Source organism: Lithobates pipiens, unplaced genomic scaffold (assembly GCF_037356315.1).
Source record: "Lithobates pipiens isolate NorthernLeopardFrog02 unplaced genomic scaffold, aLitPip1_a1.2 Scaffold_13, whole genome shotgun sequence".
NCBI classification, from domain to species: domain Eukaryota; kingdom Metazoa; phylum Chordata; class Amphibia; order Anura; family Ranidae; genus Lithobates; species Lithobates pipiens.
In genome coordinates, this window is record NW_027507718.1 from 282,476,787 (window position 1) to 282,500,987 (window position 24,201).

General features: G+C 40.4%; 1 protein-coding gene across 8 annotated transcripts in view; it reads right to left on the minus strand.

The window, feature by feature from the left end:
- Nucleotides 1-11,407: 11,407 nt before the first annotated feature.
- Nucleotides 11,408-24,201, minus strand: part of LEF1 (lymphoid enhancer binding factor 1) — a 156,193-nt gene continuing 143,399 nt past the window's right edge. For all 8 annotated transcript variants that reach the window (XM_077476694.1, XM_077476689.1, XM_077476690.1 and 5 more), the window contains one exon: nt 11,408-13,000. In XM_077476694.1, the coding sequence (XP_077332820.1) occupies nt 12,918-13,000 (83 nt within the window). In that variant the 3' untranslated portion in view covers nt 11,408-12,917. The remainder of the gene's footprint in view (nt 13,001-24,201) is intronic.

Below are 24,201 nucleotides of genomic sequence, written 5' to 3' on the forward strand. Positions count from 1 at the left end.
ACAAATGGAAATTTAATTTTTGAACATAACATGGTCAATAAATATGATATTTATAACATAAATTGAAATCCAAGGAGCACCTTCAGGCTTTCCAGAGGCTTAAATTACACATCGAATTTCCTGATTACTTATTACATTTTTTGAGACCCTAGAGCACCAGGACAGTGAAAATACCCATAAATGACCACATTTTGTAGAGTAAACACCATGCATGCTGCAACACCAGACTCAATTTTTTGCCAAAAGTTTTTGGGAAATGCAAAAAGAAAATGCATTTACAATTTAAGATTGATAAGATATTTCTCAAACATAGCTTACTTAGAATTATACCCCAAAGCACATTCTACTACTCCTCCTGAGTATGATGATACCACACATGAGACTTTTTTTTCAGTGTCTGGACTCATTATGTACCAGACAATTGTGTCAAAACAAATGTACTGTAATGGTCGCTTCTCTAGGAGTGATCAGGGAACATAGCTTAGTGTAGTGTCACCTACAGCAGCTCCAGTTCCTATAAGCCAAGCAAGCCAAGTCTACTGGTACGTGGCTTCCCCCAGGAATGTGATCTTCACTGGCCAGGAAGTACAGGAGGCTGAAGAAAGGAAGAACAAGAGTCCCTGTGGTTCCAGGATTGCAGTTCACAGAGGACGGCTGGGACTGGTGTCTCACAGGAACGTAGTCAGTGGGATGTGCAGAAAGGTCAGTTCAGGGGTGGACAGAGAGATGACCAGCAAGCAGGCAAAGGATCGATCCAGGCAGCAGGCAGAAATGTGTTTAAAAAACAGGCAAAGGCAACACTGCACTGGTGTGGTGGTGATCAGGAACACCGTAACTGGTGTGACGGTGATCAGGGACACTGGGCCTGGTCTAAAAGTGATCAAGGCCACTATAACTGGTGGGGCGGTGATAATAGACACTTTAAAAGGTGTGGTGGTGATCAGGGACAATATGACTGATGTGGCGATGATCAGGGACCATATGACTGGTGTAGTGGTGATCACAGACATTGTGTGTGGTGCGGCAGTGATTAGCAACACTGAGGTGGCAGTGATTAGGAACAATATGAGTGGTGTGATGGTGATCAGGGACACTGGGACTGTTGTGGCGCAGATCACAGACACTATAACTACTGTGGCAGTGATTAAGAATGCTGTAACTAGTATGGTGGTGATCACGGACACCGTAACTGGTGTGGCACAGATCAATGACACTGTAACCAGTATGGTGGTGATAATGGACACTTTGAGTGCATGGAAGTGATTAGGGACTGCCAAACAAGCTGCTGATTAGGCCTGTGCTTTCAACTCACATAGAATAAATACCATTGTAGGCCCTATTCACTACTGGTTTGTTCACTTGGTTGTTAGTCAAGCCCTGATGGAGGGGGCATGTAGACCTCTGAAACGCGTTGGATATTTCCTAATCTGTACTGTGCCGTGGTGCTTAAATTTCAACCCTTCTTACATTACACTACAAGCCATGGAAAATGTGGAGACCACCTGCCAAGGAACTAGCTCATTTACACCAACATTAATACCTTAAGATAACAGTAAAATAAACCGACCGGTTAAGGGCTATCTTAACACTTTTCTCAACCACTCAGGATTGTGGGTAGCCTTCAAAGTACTAGAAAACAACAGCAAAGAGAGGGCGAAAAATCCTGGCTCATTACAATAATACAATTTTATTGGATATATATATATATATATATATATATATATATATATCTATATACACAGTATCTCACAAAAGTAAGTACACCTCTCACATTTTGTGAGGGGTGTACTTCAGTGTGAAAACACCTGAAGAAATTACACTTTGCTACAATGTAAAGTAGTGAGTGTCCAGCTTGTATAACAGTGTAAATTTGCTGTCCCCTCAAAATAAATCAACACACAGCCATTAATGTCTAAGCGGCTGGCAAATAAAGTGAGTACACCCTTAAGTGAAAGTGTCCAAATTGGGCTCAAGGTGTCAATATTTTGTGTGGCCACCATTATTTTCCAGCACTGCCTTAACTCTCTTGTGCATGTAGTTCACCAGAGCTTCACAGGTTGCCCCTGGAGTCCTCTTCCTCTCCTCCATGACAACATCAAGGAGATGGTGAATGTAAGAGACCTTGCGCTCCTTCACCTTCCATTTGAGGATGCCCCACAGATGCTCAATAGGGTTTTGGTCTGGAGACATGCTTGGCCAGTCCACCACCTTTACCCTCAGCTTCTTTGGTAAAACATCTTGGAGGTGTGTTTGGGGTCGTTATCATGTTGGAATACTTCCCTGCTCTGCTTCAGTATGTCACAGTACATGTTGGTGCACTCAATGAACTGTTGCATCACAGTGTCGGCAGCATTCATGCAGCCGCAGACCATGACATTCCCACCACCATGCTTGACTTTAGACAAGACATGCTTGTCTTTCTACTCCTCACCTGGTTGTCACCACACACGCTTGACAACATCTGAACCAAATAAGTTTATCTTGGTCTCATCAGACCACAGGTCATGATTCCAGTAATCCATGTACTTAGACTGCTTGTCTTCAGCAAACTGTTTGCAGGCTTTCTTGGTGCATCATCTTTAGAAGAATCTTCCTTCTGGGACAACAGCCATGCAGACCAATTTGATGCAGTGTGCAGCGTATGGTTTGAGCACTGACAGGCTGACCCCCCCTCCTTCCCCTGCAGTCTTCTGGGACACATCACAGGTCCTTGAAGACTACAGGACCAATCACAAGGTGCGGCATGACCCGCGCATGTGCACTAGGAAAGAGGCTGTGGAGCCGCAAGGCTTCACTTGCTGTTTCCCTTACTAGAGATACCGGCGCTTGCACCCGAAGCCGATTAAAGAATCGGCTCGGGTGAGAACATCACGGGATCCCTGGACAGGTAAGTGTCCTTATAATAAAAGTTAGCAGCTACAGTATTTGTAGCTGCTAACTTTAATTTTTTTTCTGATGGAGCCTGGAGCCCCTAATTAAAAATACTAGCGCTACAGCCCTAAGGTTTGGGTGAGCAAAAATTGCCTGTGAAATCACAGTTTGATGGCAGCACAAATGGACTTAAATGTGGTCTAGCCTTTTTCTGGGGGGGTTATGACTAATGGCTTTCCCCAAACAGATGACACTGAACGTTAGGTAAATAAGAGAACCAGAACTGTTAAGTGGAAGAGTGGGTTTGATAATAAAGTCGTCAGTGCCTCCACCCAAGACGGAGACTTTGTGGACAGAAGGGATTCTCTTCCTGGGAAACTACAAGTAATCTAATAAAAGTAATTGGGAGCAGATGAAGTACTGCAAATAAATAATAACATGAACCAAACGTATATAGATGCACACCAGTATGGAAAAGTTGAATAATTTTACACACAGATTTAGCACCCTGATGTTTAGGCAGGGTTGCTAGTAAATTTAGTTGCCTTGGCCAATTGATAGGAGATCAATTGATTCCACCCTAATTCTGGAATTACTGCACTTCTCTCTTCTGTCACTAAATGGCTGGGTATCTGGTGGCCATGGGCGTCCGCAGGTAGGGGCAAGGGGGGTCAAGTGCCCCCCCCTGGAATCAGGAATCAGGAATTAGATCTTAAATTCAGCACAGTTGCATCGCTATCAGGGTGCGGGCAGCCCGCATCCGGGTGCCATTCACCAGTGGGGTAACACCATCAAGATGCTGTCAAGCCCCCCATTAGTGTAGTGTGACTTCGGGCTCTTTCCCTTGCTCAGTCCAGCAGAGAACTCAGCGTCACTGTGACAGGAGAAAGGCGTGCTGCGGGCTATCAAATGTTTCCCCCACTCGCCCCCCCCCCCCCCTGTCTCCTGTCAGGGACAAGAGACGGCAGCTCTCACCAGGTTCCCCGCCCAGCTTCCTGCCCGAGAGACACACTGCCCAGTGCCACCAGAGAGAGAAACGCTGCCCAATGCCACCAGAGAGAAAAAATTAGCCACTACCAGGGTACAGACATGCTACACTACTGACCAGAGTCGCCCCAGGGGAACCCAGAGTGAGCGATCATCCAGCCGGGGGGATCACTGCTGTAGTTTTGCTGGGTCTGGTAAGAGGGACTGTTGGCCATTATCCATTACTAATCCTAGGGACTGTACTATGTCTGCAGTCTCTGACCATGATAATGTGATCATGACATTGTCGAAAAGGGGCGGTGCATGGGTGACCCTAAAATTATGCCCCCCCCCCCGAAAAATGTTCTGCGGATGCCCATGCTGGTGGCATTAGATAAGACAAGGGCATTGCAAGGACAGATTAGGAATAGTTGGGGTGTCTCAGCCAATGGACAGGGCTCTCCTTGCATCCCTTGGCCTGCTGGGAGAGCCTATTTATTTGGGTGAGGTCAGGTGATCGAAGTTCTGTGCCACCTGGACAGCTGTCTGGGTGGATGTGTGTTATACTGCCCTGGGCTGCTAGGCCAGAGCTTGAGGTCTATTCTGGGGACGTCTGGCTGCTAGGCTGTCTGAGGGCCTATCCAGAAGCAAGAGAGAAGCGCAGGGTTGGGACTGCAGCTTGCAGTCCAACCAAAGTGATTATTCTGCTTACCGGAGAACCTGTCGTGGTCGGAGGTAGAGGGGAAGCTGTCACCACCAAGGGACCATCCATCTTGTTACCAGGGACAACCGTGAGTAGCTGAAGCAAGTACCAGAGCAGTATTCTCACCAACTGGGGACGGTGAAGAATTGGGAAACTTCAGCAGGTGTCAAGCCAGGGACCCAGCTGGCGGAGGTGACGTTTGCAGAGCAGTCTTGTGTGTCAAGCCAGGGACCGAGCAGGCCAGTGGGATGATGCTTGAGGAGTATATGTGAGTGCTCAGCTAGGGACCCAGCAAGGACGAGGGGGTGATGCTTGAGGATGATACTCAGTGAGAAGATTGGAAGAGCTCAGGAGATACTGTGGCAGTTGATCAGCAGGTCTAAGTGATAGACTGGGAGCTCAGTTGAGTGAAGATCTAAAAAGGAGATTGTGGAGGAAGTGAAAGAGTTCATTAAATCCTGTGTTAGAAACTGTTCAAGATTGTTACCATAGGAGACAGCATGCCTGGTGTCCAACTGGGTGCCTTTCCTTGCATGGATGTCTACCTATAGAAGTCTCAGAGCCTGCTGATTGACATTGCAACTATTAAAGGGTGTCCTGGCCCTAACCCTCCCAGGTCTGTTAAAGAGAAAATAAATACCTTCGCATTTAAGAAGTGTCTGGCACTCATTAATCTACCTTGCATAGCACCCACCATGCTTTGTAACCCACTCTACATAGAAGGATGTCAGCTGTCCCTAACTCTGGAGGTTACCATTAGGCCTGGAGAGGCTCGGAACTTGGCTACACATCCAATGCCCAAACAGGTATTATCAGCAAAGGACACAAAAAAGTCCTGGTGGAATTGTGTACCTACAGTATCTCACAATAGTGAGTACACCCCTCACATTTTTGTAAATATGTTATTATATCTTTTCATGTGACAACACTGAAGAAATTACTCTTTGCTACAATGTAAAGTAGTGAGGTTGCAGATTGTATAACAGTGTAAATTTGCTGTCCCCTCAAAGTAACTTAACACACAGCCATTAATGTCTAAACTGTTGGCAACAAAAAATAAGTGAAAATGTCCAAATTGGGTCCAATTGGCCACTTTCCCTTCCTGTTGTCCTGTTTCCCTTCCTGTTGTTCCTGTAACACTCATTAGTGTTACAAGGTGTCAGTTGTGAATGGGGAGCAGGTGTGTTAAATTTGGTGTTATCGCTCTCACTCTCTCATACTGGTCACTGGAAGTTCAACAAGGCACCTCATGGCAAAGGGCTCTCTGAGGATCTGAAAAAAAGAATTGTTGCTCTACATAAAGTGTCAATATATTTGTGGCCACCATTATTTTCCAGCAGTCCTCTTGGGCATGGAGTTCACCAGAGTTTCACAGGTTGCCACTGGAATCCTCTTCCATTCCTCCTTGACGACATCACGGAGCTGGTGGATGTTAGAGACCTTGCAAGGGAAAATGGCTAATTGGGCCCAATTTGGACATTTTCACTTAGGGGTGTACTCACTTTTGTTGCCAACAGTTTAGACATTAATGGCTGTGTGTTGAGTTATTTTGAGGGGACAGAACATTTACACTGTTATACAAGCTGTACACTCACCATTTTACATTGCAGCAAAGTGTCATTTCTTCAGTGTTGTCACATGAAAAGATATAATAAAATATTTACAAAAATGTGAGTGGTGTACTCCCTTTTGTGACTGTATACCCAGGTATAGATAGTTAATAATAGAAATACCTCCAGAAAAAGTTGCAGCAAAGTCCAGTTGCAGGGGCCTCTGAGGATGCTCATGATACATAGTTTGTCTTGGTGTCACCTGAAGAAAAGATCTTCAGTGAGACCCTTCAGCCATTGTCCAGCTAGCCTGGAATGCTGCTTTTCACCAACAGAAACGGTGGTGTAGCACTGGAACTCACAGTCCGCCTATCTACTCTTCACTTATTTACTAGTAGTGTCTAATCTGACATGAAACTGCACCTCTACCAAAAATGGCCGCCGGAAGCCTAACCTGGCTCTAGCCTATGCTGGTTGTTGAGCCCTGAGCTAAAGCTATCTATAGAATCCCAGACCAGAAGGGACAGGGTTAACTAAAAAAATAAGAGCTGACAGTTCCAAAGTTGCTGGGCTCCTTGGCTGGGCGAGAGTATTTGATGTAATGGTACCACTTGGTGCCTTGTACAAAGTTACAGAGGGGGGGGGGGGGGGGGAGAAGGAGGTGGGACGCCGCTGCACAGTGTCATGCCATCCATGCCACGTGTACTACAGGGGACTGGGAAGATCTGAGTGGATGATCATGCCTGGGATCCAGTTGAGTAAAGCTAAAGACTCTGCCCCCCCTTTACCTCCACCCACCTGGCTTCATCTCTCCCTCTCTTCTGCCCACCGGGCTCCATCCTCCCCTCCATCTGGCTCCATCCCTCCCTCTTTTCTGTCCACTTGTCTCAGTTCTCCTCTGCATCTGGCTCTATGCTCCCCTTCTATCCGCCTGGCTCCATCCTCCTCTCCCCCTGGCTCCATCCCCATCCTATCTTCTGTCCACCTGGCTCCACCTCCCTTTTCTGTCACCTGGCTCCATCCTCCCCTCCATCTGGCTCTATCTCCCCTCTCTTTGGTCCACCTTGATCCATCATCCCCTCAACCTGGCTCCTCCCCCCTCTCTTCTGTCCACCTGGCTCCATCCTTACCTCCACTTGGCACTATCCCTCCTCTCTTCTGTCTACCTGGCACCATCCTTCCCTCCACCTTACTCCATCCTCCCTTCCACCTGGCTCCATCTCAGTCCTCTCTGCTGTCCACCTGGCTCCATCCTCCCCTCCACTTGGCTCTATCCTCCTCTCTTCTGTCCATCTGGCTTCATCCTCCCCTCCACCTGGCTCCATCCCTCCCTCTCCACCTGGTTCCGTCCTCCTCTCCATCTGGCTCCACCCCCCTTTATTGTCCACCTGGCTGCATCCCCATCCTCGCTTCTGTCCACTTGACTCTATTCCCCTCTCTTCTGTCTGTGTCTCTGCTGGGGAGATTCACCCTTCTATTTGCCCTGGTGACAATTGCCATAATCAGAAGTAGGGAAAACTCCTAAAATTTTGAGTTGTTATGAAGGCACAAGAAGAAGAAACTTTTCTAATAGGGAGAAATAGTCAGGGTACAACTGTCTGAGATGGAAATTTCCATTACTTTGAAGAGATTGCCCCTAACTCTCTGTTGAGTCTCCCGGAGAGTGAGTGAAGGGAGATATTCCCAGAGGTACATGGGCAACAAAAACTTGATCAAAAACTATAAAAATACATTAAGCTATAGTTAATTGCAATGGTCTTTGGTGTTTCTTGCAGTGGTCTAAACATGTTGAAGTCTTCAAATATCACTGCATGCGTCTCTTGTCTGTTGTAATATTCACTTTGCATCACTAGCAGTTGTAAACATGTAAGTCCAGCATCCATTTTGTACTTTACGCTTAGAGACACAGTTGTGCTGACAAGGACATATGAAAGTGAATGATTGTGCAAAGGAGAAAGACAAGTAAATAAAACTGTGTATAGATAAAATTGTAAAAATGATGATCTTAGGCTTTAGGGAAGTAATAAAGGCTGGTACATAACACCTGCTTTGCAGGTTTGTTTATTGAGCAAGTCACATCCAAATTACATTTAGTACATATCTGTATACTTTGGATACTTACTAAGTGGCCCATGTGAATTTATCATGCGTTTGTGGTCAGGCACTATATTTAGTTGTCAAATAGCTGTTTGTTTTAGCTGGTGGAGTGCATTTTTTTAACTTGGTCAGCCATTTCTATGCCAAAGGGATATAAGCAAAGCATTTTCATTTCCAGTTAGTGTTCTCTGCTTGTTTTGGACCTCATGTGACTTGAAGTTTTCTGTCCCGTTTCCGGAGTCTTCTTTTATTTGAAAACTGTGGTTATCATCTGACAGTCAATGAGTTGGCAGGGGAAATCATTGCCAGTTCTCTTAACCACAGAGCTTTCCTGCTCTGAAGTTTGTAGCTGGAGGTTAGGTTTCATTTCTTCATACGTTTTATGGATGCCCAGTACAAGATGACATTCATTTGTAATGTTTAGTCTTCTAAGCGCCTCATCTTGGGTCAGAGGAGCTGTGTGTTATTAGGTGTCACTCTGTCTGCTTAGGATATCATTTCAGTGTTTTGGAAAAAGTGGTCATGGGTATTATATATCTTCTTGCCTTCCTTCTTGTTGGAGAGAGGTTTCTGCTGAAGTGGCCAGTAACCACACATAATGAATACAGCTATCAGCAAAGTCTGCATTATAGCTCAAATCCATTAGGTGTTATTCTGAAGGAACAGTGTTCTTTTGATCCTTTGTGTTGTGTTCCTACTGAGAGTACAGGCATTACAAGAGTAGGGGTAATGGGATATATCATTTTGAGGTGTAGGATTATGGTTAAAAATGTCAATATACATTAGATGACCAGTGTTGTATCTTGCCAAAATAGGACTATCAAATGGGATGACTGTGGCCACCAAAGAACCTTAAAGATCTATAGGTTTTTTTTAGGGATGAGAGGTTTTCTTTTTAAGAACAAAAGAGTGAATACAGGGGCTTCAACTATGAACATGGACACTGTATTAGCCCTTAGCTATACTCTAATCTTGAGGGAATAAAGAGAACATAATTAATAGAATACAAGTGAAAATAGGCATATAAAATAGGATACAGGCATGTGTTTTATGTCTCCAGAGGAAAATAATGATTGAGTCAGTTGACAAAATGGCTTTATTTCATGACCAACCCCATACCACAGGCTTGCAGGATATGCTGGGGAACTGGGTTACCGATGAGGACCCTGGAATCCATGTTGGAACATTCTCGCTAGCCATGGCAAGAAGGCAGGTGGATCCACATCACTGGAAGTATATGTCACCAGAAGTGACGTAGCCAAGAACCAGGAAGTCTGTGGTGGGGGGCCACTCAGACTGGAACACACCAGAAAGTCAAGCCGTTGGCCAGGATAACATGTTTCAGGGTACGTCCCTTTGTCAAATCCCCTGTTATGTTCTGATTAAAACAATCTTGTCAAACAATACAACTAGATTCTGTCTTTCTTAAGCTTTGTCTGCAGGCTACACTGCACTTGAGCAATGTAGTTTGGCTTGACCAGGGACCTGCTCTACCTTTTAGTGTGTTAGATGGACAGTAGAGCCTGTTTGGCCTACACTGCTTCCCCCCCCCCCCCTTTTCTCGATCTTGGTGCACAAAATATTAATACCAGGATAGATTAGGGTACTTTTTCAAACTATCTGTAATAGTATATATACTTATTTTAAATAAACATATATCTTCTTTTTTTTTTGCAAATACCAGCTTCTATGCCTCACTGTACTCTATGTCAGTTAAAGGAAAAATAGTGGGCAGGGTGGGGCAAAGTTACAACTACCCTAAGTTTATGGATTTGTAGGCACTGTAGAAGATAACAAAAGCTGTATTTTTCCAATTTCACTGCAAGTGCACTTTAGTGACCCTGTTAGATGGTAAAGTCATAAAATAGCTAGCCTGTGAAGGAAACAACCCCTCTGGCTGATGTGGTTCCTCTCCTGCAGTTCACATTAAAAACAAGGGCGTTAGTTTGCACACATTTGCAGGTACAGTATATGCAGAAGTTGCAGCAGCCACATCCCAGCACCCTGGTGTATTGCAGTCTCAACTCTATAATTTTGAGAGTCCCCCAATTTGGAGTACATAATGTATACAATAATGGATAGATTAAGGGCAGGTATGACTGAGCCAACCCCTCCTTAAAAGTGTAGGAATGCACTGGACCCCCAGCAAAAGCACAATGGCAGCAATGGTATCCAGTGCGTCCCCTCACCCTTAACATGAACTGTTGAACAATTTGGTTTGTTCCAGGCTGGCTGGTAATTCAGCTGGAAATTTTATTTTTGTTCTTTGACATGCGTCGACCCTCCATGTGTTCCTTGCTGCAAAGGCTGACTATCGTCTGATGTGGTCTTTCATAATGACTCCTACATCATTGCAGCCCTGAGAAGTCAAATTAAATTGGAGCCAGAAATAGTGCTACGGAGTAAAATTTTAGCAAATGGGTCAACAAAGCTCTATATTCTATCCCTACAAGTTTCCATTAAAGTTATTATTTTTCCATACATATACATTGACTGGTTCACAGCTTCAATGAGTATAATTTATGTTTTGGCCAATTATGATAATAAGAGATCTTTTGGGGGCTGATTTAAATTGCAGTATTTTGAATCATTGTAAGGTTGTAGCAGAAGGCAGTGAAGGTATTTTCCATGACAGGTGTGTATTTTCTAGTAAAGGTTTAGATTGTAAGCCATAAATGAGCAGGGCCCTCTGATTTCTCCTGTATTGAATTGTATTGTAACTGTACTGTCTGCCCTCATGATGTAAAGCACTGTGCAAACTGTTGGCACTATATAATTCCTGTATAATAATAATAATAATAATAATAATAATAATAAAAAAGTTGAAATTTAAAAATATATGACCAGTTGTTTTGGGTAACATTACTATCCTTTTATTTTTGTTTTTTTGTTTTAGTGCTCCATTGTGCTCTTCTCCAGCTTCCCCACAGACAGTTATCTAAAAGGCGCAAGATGAGTTTTCTCTTCATTTTTGCCATTGTTATTGACAAATATCAAAATTAATAAGTGAAAAGTTCTTGTGAAATAAAAATATTCTCTAGTGTATACACCAGCTCATACATGGCATATTCCCTATTTTTAAAGCAAACACTTCTAAATGATGATGTATGGATTATGATGCCATAGGCAATAATAGATGATTTGTGAAACACATCACAAAATGTACATTCTCCAGTAATAATTTCTTATGACGCAAAGAAGATGACACTAGATAACTCTGTAGCAACAAATAGTATAATATTTTTTCTGTTTTATTACAAAGCTTTTTTTAAAAACATATGCTCAGCACATTAACTCAAATTGGAATGACAAAAGAAAAAAATAAACCGACAGTTTTCTTTCTGCAAAGCCTGCACTTTGCCATCAGTAAGAGGGAGACATCACAATGTTTTTTTCCCCAACAACTGGCATCAAATCCCACTATAGGATAGCAGAAGAAAATAATACAAATACAATACAGAACAATTTACATTGTTACAATGAATCCAAGTGCTGGGCTTCTTTTTTTTTTTTTTCACAACATGTGGAAAGAGAATACTCAAAAATGTATCACCTTTTCCTTGGGACGTATGGGAGATGTTTCCAAATAGGCCAAATGTAAGACTCTTCAAGCCTTCCTTAACAAATTACGTTTATATTAAATATAGGCATTTGACAACACAAATCGAGAAAACACTGAAATTATGTAAAAAATAAAGAATCACTTAACTGCTGGCAAGGCTGATTAGTGGAGAAAATATGCCAATTAAAGGTGTAAACCCTTCCATAAGGAATTATGAAAAATGGCACTGAAATCCACCCTACTGCACAAAATTATAAGAGGACGATATAATAAACTAGAAGAACCTAGTTTCTCACTTGATGAGTCTAAAAGATGAACTGGTGAACTTTGTTACATAATTTTATAATCAAGTAGACTGCCTGTTGTCCTTGGTCATAAACAGATTGTTACACAAAATTATCAGTGTTAACTGTTATGCCTTATACCATAATCCTTATAATGAAACTTGTTTTTCTGCAACTTTGTACTACTCAACATAATGGAAGCTTCCAATATATACAGTACAAGGTGGATGTCATTTCAAACAGTACAGTAGTGGCCATAGTCTTATACAAGAATTCCCGCACTTTCAACCATTGAAATGTGGAAGGCTGCTCATTCAACCCTAACAAAATGGGAAAAAAAGGAAATAAAAAAAGCCATATATTTGTGCGAAAAACAAAAAGAAATCTTTTTGCTGGAAAAGGGAGAGGGCTTAGTTTATACCCTGACTAATAAAATATACATCAATCAACCCTAAATCTGATATATAAAAGCATTCAAGTTTTATGGAGAATAAACAATACAATGATAAAAAAAAAAAAAAGAAACAAAAACACAAATTTTGATCCTTTTGCTCCATTTTTAAATAAAAGAGGTTTGTCTTGTCCATGTTTTATGTCAAAAATTAGCACTCTGTTTGGTCTGTGTCTGGTTTAGGAGCTTCACGTATGCACTGAACGCTGCAGGAAGGAAGTATGAAAACTTTGGATTACAACATGTCCTAATGATTCCTCCAATGTTTTCTATCTCTAGGGACATAGCTGCATTACATGAAAGCCCGTGGTACCAGTGGTGCCAAACATCAGGCAGTGATTGTCTATACGGTACAGTGTCTCTAGCAGTGGCATATAATGTCATTGACGGACTCCTTGGAAAAATGTGGCAGTTGTAAGGAAGCTAAGGAAGTTTAACAAGCTTCCATCTCCAGAAGTCCCCCTGTTGTTGTTGCTGCCTTTGCTTTGCACGCTGAGAATGAATTCTTTTTTCCACCTGTAAAATAAAAGAAAACATGGTCAACCTTACTATAATATTGTTTTGTTTTTTTACAGTATATCCTTCCACCTATTTTAAAATGTATGTCTGGGCATATAAAAAAAGATATATTTAATATATTTCTGCAATACATGACATATTTTCACATGTTTTGATGCTTTAAAAACACTGCAAATACAGAATGATAGCTGCTGACCCTGCCAAAAACCCAGTGTGCTCCTTACTTGTGCTACACCTAAACATAGTCAACCCTGCCAGATTCCTTCTGTCAACTGCAGAACCCCTTGCATTATGTGGTCGATGTTCTAATTTATTAAAATTTTTATTTGTTATTTTTACCTTTTTTTTATCACTTTTATTCCTATTATAAGGAATGTAAACATCCCCTGTAATAGAAATAAAAATGACAGGTCCTCTTTATAGGGAGATCTGGGGTCAAAAAATACCCCACATCTCTCCTTTACCTTTTAAAAACAAAAGATATAAAAATAATAATAAATCTTTTGCTTTAAAAAAAAAATAAGAATTACTTTTAGCCTGGACCGGAAGTGACGTCATGACATCACTACGGTCCTCCAAGGCCATAGAGGCAATCAAAGCGGATCTACTCTGTGATCGCCTGTGTGACCAGCCGGTGGCACCATCAAATCATCTCCTGGGTGAACCGGCGGAAACAGTAAGCCTGAGAAACACCGGCCAGCGGCTGGGGTGGGGGAGTTACACCCCCTCCTGCAGCTTCTGAAAGCCTTCCAGTGGCTAATGAGCCACTCAGAACACTTTCATGATAAAACCAGCCACCGGCTGTAAAAACGATACCAAGATTGTGGCTGATATCTTCAGCCATAATCCTGGTAAACCACTTGCAAACCGCAAGATATGTATAAGTATTACGGTTGGCAAGTGGTTAAACTTCAGGACTAATATTCCTCAAGTAACAGTTGATATTACAAACACCTGTATCCTGTTAATGCTTGCACTGGCTACATCACACAACTAATTATAAGCAGCGCAATAACTGTTTATACAAAGCATTATAGACTGCATTGGTATAGTAAAGAATCTACCTGCAGTGGTATAATTGAAAAAAAATAGAAACAGTTTTTCAGAGAATATAACTCTGAATTCTTTTGTGTCTCACATTAAATATGCACACATCTTGGCAACTCAGTCTATAGCTGTGTTTTTATGGATGGTACAGACCAAGGGCAATGCTATGCAAAATAAATATTTAAGCTATGGCAGAAACCTCAATACATATTTGTAGACTACTGCTGTTAATTTTTAATATAGCGAATAAATCAGATACAGAAAGCCTCAAATCATACAAAACTTCCAGTAGAGATGCTTTACCTAACTCAACTCTTAAAAATAAACTTCAATCTACCTAAACAGAAATGTATTATGGTCTGTATATATTATTTGCATGTTATTTAGAACTAAATATATTTTCCATTTTCTAGCCATATAAATCCAAAATATTTGTATCCACTATTTAAATCTTGCAGGTGGAAATTTAGACTTTTGCATATTTATCGGGCTGACTTTAAAGTATTTCCACCACCATTTTTTGAAATATTGTATCAAGGGTTGCGGAAGAGTTCAAACATCTGTTAGGTTGTTATTGCGGCTCATGTCCCCACTGGGAAGCTTTGCCTTCTCTATCTAGAGGGGACATCCAAAATTTTACAGTTGTCATGGGTACAGGAAATCATAAATATTTCATGGGAACATCTGATCCAGTGACCCCTCACTTTGGAGGGATTTCCTCTCACTTCCTGTTGCATCTTTAGGGCAGGAATGATGGGAATTTTACCCAATGGGATACAAAAATATAAAAATATGGGTTTTAGTTATTTCCTACTACATTCACAATTAAGAATAAAGCTTTCGATTTTGAACTGCAGTTTGAACTAACTGCTTTGCTAGAAAAGCCTGTTGTTTACAAAGATACTGTAGATAGTGTAAATACCAAATGTTTTTGGTTTGCAGGAGTGCAGAGGTGCATTAAAGTAGAACTATAGGCATATTTTTTTCCATTTTGGATAGAGCAAGAAAGGGTTATAACCCCTGTCAGACTTTTTTCACCATCTGTGTCCCGCTGAGATTTCCCTTCACTTCCTGTCCCAAGTGAGAGGAAATGCCTGCAAATTACTAGAATTCCTTGGGAACCCCCAGGTCACCAGAACTAGTGTCCCCATTGGAATATTTACCCTCTATTATTTTTCTGGGGACAACCCAAAATGTGTGATTGTCTTTTACTTTCACTTTCAATAATAATGGCAAACAGGACAAATAGGGTGAATATCCCTAACAGGGTCAACGACAGCAATAAAAGCTGATATTATTTATTATTATTATTATTATTATTATTATTATTATTATTATTATATATAGCGCCATCAATTTACGCAGCACCTTACAAAGATATATTGTACATCCACGTGCTAAAGTGCTGCACAAACTGTTGGTGCTATACAAACCCTGTATAATAATAATAATAATTCACCTCGACCCCTGCCCTCAAGGAACTTACAGTCAAAGGTCTCTAATTCACATTCATACACTAGGGCCAATTTAGATAGGAGCCAGTTAACCTACCACCATGTCTTTGGAGTGTAGGAGGAAACCAGAGTACCTGGAGGAAACCAACACAGGCACAGGAAAAACAGGCAAACTCCAGGCAGGTAGTGCCAGAGTTGGGCTCTAATCCATCTCCACTCTATCCAAAACTACAAAAAAAGGTTTTGCCTTTAGTTATATTTTATATTTCTTAGATCCATAACAGTAACTAGGCTGAGTATTACAAACCTCTCCATAGTAGCTAAAGCAAGCATCAGAAAAGGATAGTTGGGAGTTGCCATATTTCAACTCCTCATAGGGTGTTTTTTTTTTCTCTCAGATGTGTTCAGAAACAAATATATTAAAGTGGTTTTAAAGTCACTACTGAGAAATCCAGTAATCCCCACTCTTACAGGAAGATATAATGTGCAGTATCTGTGTTTTTTTTTTAATAATTCAGCAAAATTCCTTATTTTACAGCGCCGCTGGGTACTAATGTGACCTGCCAGTGCTCTCCTTCTCTGACCCGAGCACTACAGTGGGAGGGGCTCAGCCAAGAGGATAGGAGGAAAGCAGCAGGAGGTCACGTGAGCGCCCAGCAGTGTTGTAAATATGTAAATAAGGTATTTTGCAAATAATTTTTAAAAAATGCAGATATTACACATTATATCTTCCTGTAAGAGAGGGGATTACAGGATTTCTCAATATAGAAAGGGAGGACCCCCACCGTGCCAACATCCATTAGATATATGAAAAGGATTGAAAAGAGTGGAACCTCTCTCAAAAATTGCGGACTTTGTGGGCATAACATGAGGCAGTAAATTATAAAAAAGTATATCTTTATTACAAATATTTAAAAAAACCTGTAATGACAAACAAACAACACCCTTTACTTGACAAGGTCAACAGATAGTCAATAATGCAAAAACGTGGAGGAATGGATCCTTACAAAAGTAGATATATGTCCGTAATACACACAAGAAAAGATATGTGTATCAATAGATTAAGTCTTGGTCTTCTCCATGTTAGCGTGTCGATTTCTCAGTAGAAATTTTACAGCTATAGTGGCGGGAGGGGAGGGGCGGGGAGGAGATGGAGCACATATACAGACTCCTGAGCTGACAGGCAGGGAGGGAGGGGGAGAGAGGAGAGACTCTGAAGACAGTATACATGGATCGGCAGTCATGATTACCATGGTCAGCACACTAAGGGGGGCACAGGAATAGGCAAGATCAACCAGGTTTTTTTAGAACATAGAGAGGGACAAATGACACAGCACAAGTACTATGCCATGTATCCTGCTTTAAAGGATTAGGATCTTTTTTTTTTTTTTTTTTTTAGGGTTACAACCACTTTAACCTTACATTCATTATTACTGAATTCTGCCTGCGGTTCCCTTTTAACTTGTTCCAATTATAAATTAATTTTAATGCACACAGTAGGAATTCAGTGCTCTTAAATAATGAGATATAATGTGCAGTGAGATCTACTTATTTTGATATCCTTTTTAAACAGATTCCTATAGCTGCAATCTGCCTTGTATATTTAACACTACATGAATCCACAGTAGAATACATAGCTGATAATGCTTTGTGAAGGCAGATATTTTTATATGTTTGTATGCCCTCATTAAATAAAATACAATTCTGCACTTTACAAACTGGCAGCAAAGTTTGAATGTCCTTGTCAAGGATAACAGATGTCTTAAAAAGGGTTAAGAGCTATCCAAGCAAACTGCACAGCAATGTTAGTGAGAGCACCCCACAGATCTTATTTACTTTTAGCCTTTTCATCCCAGACGTTCAAAGGGTTTGGTCCAGGTTGCTCTTCCTGGGAAGGTTTTCCTCTCAGCCTAACATGAAAACATTGGGCTTCCTGTTGAGGAATGTCCCGGAGGCGCCAAGCCGTTGGTTCACAACAGCCCGATACAAGAGCTGTGATTCAGAGCTGCTGCCGATTAGGAGCCAGGAATGTCTACTGCACCAAGAGAAATACAGCTCTGCTGTGTTTAGACCATTCCTTCCCTACTCTTTCTTTGAAGTCAGGAGGTTATAATAACTATGGCAGGCCTGATCCAGACCTCAGCAGTAAGATTGAGGCCATGAAATCTGATCAAATTTGGAGAGATTGCAGTGCTATTGATCTGACAATGTCAGTGTTAAGAATATAAAGTATGTATCTGAGTATCAATACTGCTTATATATGTGACCTGCTCTGCAATGAATATAAAATTTTAGGATTTTGTGTTCTTTAGTGTTAATTTTAATATACAGTAACACATAACAACCAATCAGGAGCCACTTGTACAGGTCTAAATTAAGCAGGCTGATTTATGACTGGTTACCATGGGTTACTGCACCTAATAGAAACTGTTCAAAGAATAGGGTTGAAGACCATGGCATTACTTTGTACACAGACTAACAATGTATATAAGGCCATCTGATTCCTCCTGTATTGAATTGTATTGTAATTGTACTGTCTGTCTTCATGTTGTAAAGCGCTACGCAAACTGTTGGCGCTATATAAATCCTGTATAAAAATAATAATAATTTCATGTATACTCTTGGCCTATCACTTTTGTTTCTTAGATTTGGAAAATATTTACATTTACTTCTAGTTTAGGCCATATAACCTCTTTCCAAATGTCTTATTGGAAAAATGCTGAAATTGATTAGGTTTATTCAATAGGGTAGTGCAGATTGTACTTAATAACAAATCTGACTTCGGTCAACTCAAATGCGATTGGTTGATATGGTTAAGAATGCTGTATATTATCACTTTCCTTCTGAATAAGCCTTGTGGCAGTAGAGGTGCTCAACTTCAAGAAGCTTATAACATGAACCAGTTTTTCTTTTGAATGCAACATAGCCAACGTAGGGATAAGGTGGGACATGTCCCCCTGCCACCACCTTCTGCCACTCACCCGAATCATCCGATTCTTCGTTCAGGTTTTGGATCTAGTAATCCGGAAGCGATGCCATGACATCACTTCCCGGATTACTGGCATCTTAAAGGCATCAGTTTTAAAAAATAAAATATTCAAAAACGCCAATCTTGACGTTTTGAATACTTTGAAGTGCAGAGGGTTTGGGGTCTTATAGAATCCCGATCTCTCTATAAAGAGTACCTCTCACATGTCTATTACTGTCAGAAGGGATGCATTCCATGTGACAGCAATAACAGTGATAAAAAAACAAAAAAAAAAAATGTAAAATCACAGTGTAAACATTTTTTTTAAAATATTGGCTATCGGCAGGAGAGGTGGCCGAAATATTGGTATCGCATCGGCACCAAAAAAACGTTGATTCCTAGTCTCTGGTACAAGACGTGTAGAGAAATTTCCCCAATGATACAAAAACAGCAAACAATAAACTAACAGGGATTTTAGCACTTTCCTTCTCTACCAAAAACAAAAAAAAAAAGTCTGTCTATACATACATTTTAATGGGAAATTACAGTCTTTCTTTTTTTTTTTTCTTTATAAACTCATGGGAGAAAGAGATAAGCAAAATGTTAATAATTTTTAATGTCAATGGTTTAAAATCTTGTTTTTAGATATAGTTATTAACTGTATGGCTATCATTTGAATGTGTAAATTGTGAGTGTGCTGCGGCATATTCCAGTTAGTATAGAGCTGTGCCTTTGTTTGCCATTCTGAGAAGATGTGTCCCTTAAGGGCGCTCAAAACTGAATTTCTGTACGGCAAGCAGTATACAGTGCACCTCCCAACTTTCGGAGATGAGAAAAAGGGAACACGCAAAATGCAACAACTGATTATTTAAACTGACACCACTACATTTAAACTAAAGTGGCTTTTTAACATAACAAATGCAATAAATTTAGGGTTGCATAAAAAGATTAGGTGCAGTATAACACTTTTAACAGTTAATAATACAGTTATTTAGAGGTCTATACAGCAGGCCAAACAGAGGGACAGCTGGCAAGGAAAGATGGGCGAGGTATGTGGTTCCAAAAGAGGGCAAGCACCTCCTTGCAAAGGACAGTTGGAGTTATGTAGAACATCATATGTAAGTCACTCCTACTGATGTGTAAGTTAAACCCATAACTTAACGAAAGCTATAAATACCTTTTATATTCACTGTGTGTGATAATAATTCTTCAACATATGGAAATGCTGCCCTTCAAATGCAGGCCCCTAGGGTCTCCATGATCTCCGTGATGAAAGAAAAATACCCTGGTCTATGTGACTCTAGTGGAGGCTAGTGAATATCTGAATGTTCTTTCTCTTTACACTTCCAGTAAGACTGTATTGATCTGGAACATTCATAACCGATAGCCACACGACAAAACAGGGACAAATTCGTTTTCAGTATGTTGGGTCTTTAGCAAAGAATGTACACAGGCTTAATCGTTGTGGCTAAAACCACAGCATATTTTAGAAGGGAAATATGCAGTGGGGTTAAGAGAAATACAGGAATCTGCCTGACCATGGGAACAGAGATGACTGTTTGTCTAAGAACAGTGTCACTTTCCATCGGACTGAACTTCTTGATGATTCTGGTTTGGATGTTTGCATGCGTTTTGGGTGGAGTTCTAACCTCAACATCTGCACTGAAAATATATCATCCTATGTTTGCTACAGCAACTTTAATAATTTATATTGTAGATATTTACTAGCGACAAGTGGAAGCTTTTTCACTGTGTTTGTATTTCTACTCAAAATGTTACAGGAAAACCTTATATAAGAATGTACAGTCTTCTGAATAAAACAAATTAAAAGACAGATCCTCTTAGTAGAATAATAGGAACTGTATGTACTGTACATGGTTGATCACACTATAGTAACTATCAGAAGCCATTTACAAATATAAATGGGGGTGTCTGTTCCCAGTGCTGGAGAGGAGAATGGAGTGGACCGGACAGCTTTTACACAGGAACGTTATCTACTTGCACCTGCATGTGTGTGTTATGACCAGGAACTGAAGTTATTCAATTTTACAGCTAAGAGAAGAACCCATGATTCCAATATGCCCTGTAGTTTCACTCACCTATGGTGGATGTGACCCTGCCAAAGTGGAGAAGATACATACGGTAAATCCATTTCTGTTGGTGCGCCCTGTGGTTCCTCTGTGAAGACTCGTCAACCAGATCCACACACCTCTGAGCTTGTTTAGACCACCTATAATTGGGGTCTTGGCTTATGGTTTAGAGGCTATGTGTGACAAGGTAGAAGGATGCACCAGAGACCTTTTGGTTGATACAATGCCCTGATGGATGCATTATAAATAGTTCACATGTGGTGTTAATTTTATTTTTATTTTCTTAATGTGTATTTTCTTAATTTTTGCTGGTGATATTTTGATCGGTCAGATGAGACAGATAATTTTATTTGTATTTAAAAAAAATTTTAATAGAAGAGTTGAAAGTTTTTTTTAATTTGGTTTAAATTGGTTAACACTGAAACATACAGTATACACTGCACAACAGTATTTGTATAGGACATTTACAAATTTACTTGTCCCATAAAACAAGTGCCCATTAGTGAGACATCAATAGTGAAATTTCATAGAAGAGTGTCATGTACAATAACCTCTTGCCCCACGTTAGCCATGGTATCAACAGGTATAAACATTTAGAGATGTGCATGTAGCTTGCAGGGGGAATGTGTTCTCAATAACTTGGAATTCCATCATCAAACAAATTCTCAAAAATGTGTAAGACAGGAACCTAAAGATCCAATAGGATCCTTAAGACCTAAATAATAACATTTTAAATGCGAGCCCTTTTAAATGTTTACAAATTCATGCCTAACAACGGACACCAAAAGATTCCTGATATTACTTTTCTTAGCCAGTAAACTCTTTTTTGTGCCTTTCTGAATCTATTTTTCTTTTTTCTAGAGGCCTAACTTTCGTAACCTCTGCCGTTCTCTTGGCAAATGAGACTACTGTGATTATCCAGAAGATGACAGCTGTCTACACTAATCCCTGAAGCCAGACCCCTTAATACAAAATCTTTTACCTGCTTTCCCCACACTCCCATGCTGCTTAGTTCACCTGCGGGAGCACTAAGTATATTCCTTGTGTAAGCTCCAGGTCTGTCCTTTTTTGTTTGGCCTGAAAACTGGCCATTCAGACTCAAGCACTGCATTCTGGGAAAATTATAAGAAGGTTACTTCCTCCACTATACGCTGGAATTCTGAGGGCCATTCTTTTATTCTCTATGACCATTATTTTCCTATTTTAATAGGAACAGCATTAAAGTACAATATAACTAAAGGCAAAACTTTTTTTTGTTTGGGATAGAGTGGAGAGGGATTAGAACCCCCTGACAGTTTGTATTGCTGTCTGTGTCCCTATTAGGGAAATTCACCCTCTCTATTTGTTCTATTTACCATTATCATTGAAGGTGGAAGCAAAAGAAAACCTTACATTTTTGGTTGTCTCCAGAACAGAGATAGATGGGAAATCTTCCAATGGGGACACCAGTCCTGGTGACCTGGAGGTCCTCAAGGAATTCCCTTAATTTGCAGGGATTTCCTATTGCTTCACAATTGGCTATGGGTCAGGAATTTAAGAAAAACTCTGCAATTGGACACAGATGGCAAAAGAAAAAAAAAAAATCTGACAGGGTTTATTACTCTCCCATACTCTATCCAAAATGAAAAAAAAAAAAAAGTTTTTCCTGTAGTTCCACTTTAATGTTTGTAGTCACTCTCCAACCTACTGTTCTTCCGTCCTCAAACATTTTGTCCTGAACAGACTGCTTACACTTGCTGCTTCAGTAGCAAAGTGTCCCTAGAAATAACTGTAAAATGTTGGCAGCTATAAAACCTCAACTCTGTACAAGCTGTAACACATTTTCAGGCAGCAGCGAGTGCTGGTCTCCTAGTTAAAATGAGAAGCACCTTTGAGAAAAACTCTGGCAGTACCAAGCAGACAGAAAAACAGGTCATATCAGGATTCTTTTCAAGAAACCACAGGCATGCAACTAGCAGACTAAGGACTGCCCACATCTGAGGCTTCACTGGGGGGCTTATTGCTGAAGCCTTGCCAAGCCAGGCATGCCGCTGCACGGCCCAATCCACAAGTAAAGTCGGCACAATCAAAGGCTGCAATTACAGCGCCCTGGCTGTGGTTAGGCTTCAAAGAGAGTGCTGCAAGTCACATTTTACATATGTGAAGTCCTAGTCTCATTGCTCAGTAAAAGCCACTGTGTGCTTATTAGTTGGGCTTCACATTTAATGCCACTGCTGTGAATTTCCTGGTAACACCCGAAAATATTCCCAGAGAGGCCTTGTGTCTTTTCAAGGCGTAGTACTATTTTATTCACATTGATGTTGGTGTGGAAATGCTCAGCAATGCTGAACCCTATGTACAAGCTGTTCACACATTAACTCGCTGTGTTTTTCTATTTAGGCAGTGTAGAAGGCAATGATGATATGCAAAATGTTATATTTGCTGTGAAAGATACATTCTAATTTGTTTATTTAATACATTTTACATGTTGCGCTTTCCCTCTTTAATACCTAACTCCAGGCAAAGTTTTTTGTACAAAACAAGGGAGGGATAGAAAATACAGAAGGTTTTTTTGCTATATAGAAATGCATCCAGGAAATGCACCATGAAATACATTTTCACGGTACATTTCCTGCACCATAGAGACTGATACCTTATGAGTGAGGAGACTCCCTCTTACTTCCTGTGTGGTCATTGAAACAGGAAGGGAGTACACACCTACAGCAATACATTTTTTTGGTATTTAGAATACACATGTACTTTTTATTATTAGATAACATAAATTATACCTATAGGACACATAACAAACACCAAGCAAATCGAAAAAGCAAAAGTAAAATCTCTCTCTTAACACATATCGAGTGTAAGTGCCTAAAAGAACTAAAAACAGAAGAGGGGTGTTTTCGTGAAACACGTTGCGGATGGCATTCTACCTGGAAATTTTGTTTCCCTATAATCGGCTATACTGTTATTAATATTTTGGGATCTGTAGTTGTATATTCATATTTGTTACACTCCTCACAATATAAAGGGATGCATTATTCATTTTAACTTTTCATACTGATGTATGTTGGTTTTACAAATTATGAATTTTGTAATAAAATTTTATTTTATTTTGTAAAATATAGTATTGGTGAATGCAGTACCAAGAAAGTCAATTTATGCTCCATTTTCTTGTGATCTCTCTTAACCTCCCTGGCGGTACGATTATTTCGGATTTTAGGTGCTAAAAGCGGTACCATTATTTTGCATGAAAATTTGGCGTTTTATATTGTAGTCCTGCAATTCTTAGGAATAACTCTCTTAAATCTGTCCAAACCAGAGTCTAGCAGACATCCCGGGTATAATAAAGTTTGAAAAATGAAATCATAAATTATAATATAATAAATAATTATAAATAATTGTACCAAATAATAATATAACAATAATAAAAATTATTCAATAATGTAATCAAATCAAAAACACTGAAATTTGCTCAGTTGCAGAATTGTCACTGTCATTACTTTTCAATATTTGATGACGGATCTCCCCACAAATCGCTTTCACTCAATTCTGCGAGTGATTCCAATTTATTATTGCTGTTTTCTAGCTGGTCTAAAACCATTTTTGATGTAAAAGGACAGTTTTGGTTGCTATGGACAATCTCCAGTTTCCAGGCAT